Below are 2,500 nucleotides of genomic sequence, written 5' to 3' on the forward strand. Positions count from 1 at the left end.
TATTCCACCCGACATTTGTTGTATACTACATGAATGAAAGTTTCTGAACTTTAAAAATACTGCTGCAGCACGACTACTACTACTACTACTACCTGCTACTACTACGTACTACAAGTAGTATTCAAAGAAAACTCATAACCATTGTCAAGGAGGACTGTGAAGGTATCGAAAGCTTTCTGCGGTAAATATTTCAAATAAAATCAAACAGGCATTCTACTGTGAATTTACTTTCCCAATAATCATAAAAATAATAACAATAACAATAATAATAATAATAATAATAATAATAATAATAATAATAATAATTTTCTCCTGTATATATTTTAAATGACAAAATCAAGCAGCCATACTACTGTGGATTTACTTTCCTGATGATAATAATAATAATAATAATAATAATAGTAATAATAACTAATAATAATAATAATAATAATAATAATAATAATAATAATAACAACAATAATAATAATAATAATAATAATAATAATAATAATAATAATAATAATAATAATAATAATAATAATAATAATAACTCAACTATTAATGTGGGCATAGGAAAAGGTCCAATGGTAATGTTCCTCCAACATTATATTCTTTAATTATAATGTTTATTTTCCCCCACCTTGTACATGACTTCCCACATAGCTTTATAAGGGGACAGCGAACCTGTTTCTTTTATAACGGGAAGGCTGAGTTTATTGCTTTCATTTTCATTATTACAATCTTTCCAATGCAGAGACAACTGCGAGAATAACAATGAAATAAAACTAAGCAACGAATCCACAACAAATAAAAACAAGTTGCTCAAGAAATAAACCACAAGTGAACGAGAAAATCACAACTCAGCATTATAGTTCCACTTTAGGTTATAGGACAGGCGTCCGATACGCCCCTTCTTATTGAATGACCCTCCCCCCAAAACCCCAACATCCTACCTTTCACCTTCAGAAGGGAAATGGGGAAGAAGAATAGGCATTGGCATAAAACAGGATTAAATAAGACATTATGAGAATGCGTGGGTGAACTGGCAAGGTGAACAGGGGACTACCGGAGGAATGGAGAGAGAAAATAACGTATGGTTCCCTAACATTTGAAGGGGTCCCCCCCCCCCTCCCCCCAACCCCTACCATTTGATTACTGTCATTTCTCAGGTTAAAATGCCATTACTAGAGACTCAATTCTTTGAGGATGGAAATTTATATATATATATATATGTATATAGAGGAAAGCAAATACAAATTTTTAAGTTGGTTTAATGACTTGAGTTCTTTTTATGACTGGAAATCGAATTTGAAATCACCATAAACCAGCAGGAGAAAAAACGTCCCCTTGATGGATGTATTGAGAGAGAGAAAAAAAAAGAAAAAGACTTCGCCAGAATCCACGCAACAAGTTTCTGAAATTAACACACAAACGGGGAAGAAAAAAAAACCTCTCTTGGTGGAGGTATTGACATATAATTCGTACGGATCCACAAGTCATGTTTCTAAGAATTAACCACACACAAACGGAAAAAACACACATGCACGCCCCCTTTCTGGAACTATTAAAAAAAGTTCACAACAATCCACGAAAAGCCAAGCATAGGATATGAACACACACAAACAGAGGGAAAATAAAAAACACTTCCCTTTACGAAAGTATAAAAAAAAAGTTCACAAAAATCCATGACAAGACAAGTTTCTGGAAATTAACCACACACACAATATAAGAAAAACCATCATGATCCAAATATATATATATAAAAAAACACCCCATTCATGGAAGTATTAAAAAAATGGACAAGAATCCACGACAAGACAAGACAAGACACAAAAGGGAAAAAACACAGACACACACCCTTGTTAGTACTATAAAAAAAATATCACAAGAATTCAAGAGAGCAAAACTTATGAAGTTAACATACACAAACGTACAAAAAAAAACAACCCCTTGATGCAAATATATATAAAAAATCACTCCCACTGATGAAAGTATATAAAAAAAAACTGCACAAGAATCCACAAGTTTCTGAAAATAAACCACACACAAACGGAGGAGGAAAAAATAACCCCCCCTTGAGGAAAAAAAAAAAAAAAAAAAAAAAAAAAAAAAAAAAACGAGGTTTAAAAAAAAAAAAAAAAAAAAAAAAAAAAAAAAAAAAAAAAAAAAAACAATGACAAACGGAGGAGGAAAAAATAACCCCCCTTGAGAGGTTAGCTGTTACTGACTGTACCTGTGCGTGTTGGGTGATTTGGTGAGGTAGCGGACACCGCTGGTCGTCGATACGATAGTTGGACATGCGTTCCAACAGGTCCAGCATGTCGTCTCCACCGGCCTTGCTCTGTTAAGGGGAATAGATGGGAGAAGGGGAAAACAGAAATTAATCGCTATCCGTGAACAGGTGGGCGAACGAAGGATAATGGTAAAATAAAGCGTGGATTTAGGGGGAAAAAATTGGTTACCTTGGGTAACAAAAAATACATAAATAAATCACTTGTCAGGAAGGTTAAAAAACTGC

At 33.3% G+C, this 2,500-nt stretch overlaps 1 protein-coding gene across 1 annotated transcript in view; it reads right to left on the minus strand.

The window, feature by feature from the left end:
• The window catches only part of LOC135214064 (rap1 GTPase-activating protein 1-like), a 767,625-nt gene that overhangs the window by 128,511 nt on the left and 636,614 nt on the right, over positions 1–2,500 (minus strand). The window contains exon 4 of the mRNA XM_064248177.1: positions 2,216–2,323. Coding sequence (XP_064104247.1) covers positions 2,216–2,323 — 108 coding nt within the window. The remainder of the gene's footprint in view (positions 1–2,215; positions 2,324–2,500) is intronic.

The sequence above is a fragment of the Macrobrachium nipponense genome, chromosome 45 (assembly GCF_015104395.2).
Source record: "Macrobrachium nipponense isolate FS-2020 chromosome 45, ASM1510439v2, whole genome shotgun sequence".
Taxonomy (NCBI): domain Eukaryota; kingdom Metazoa; phylum Arthropoda; class Malacostraca; order Decapoda; family Palaemonidae; genus Macrobrachium; species Macrobrachium nipponense.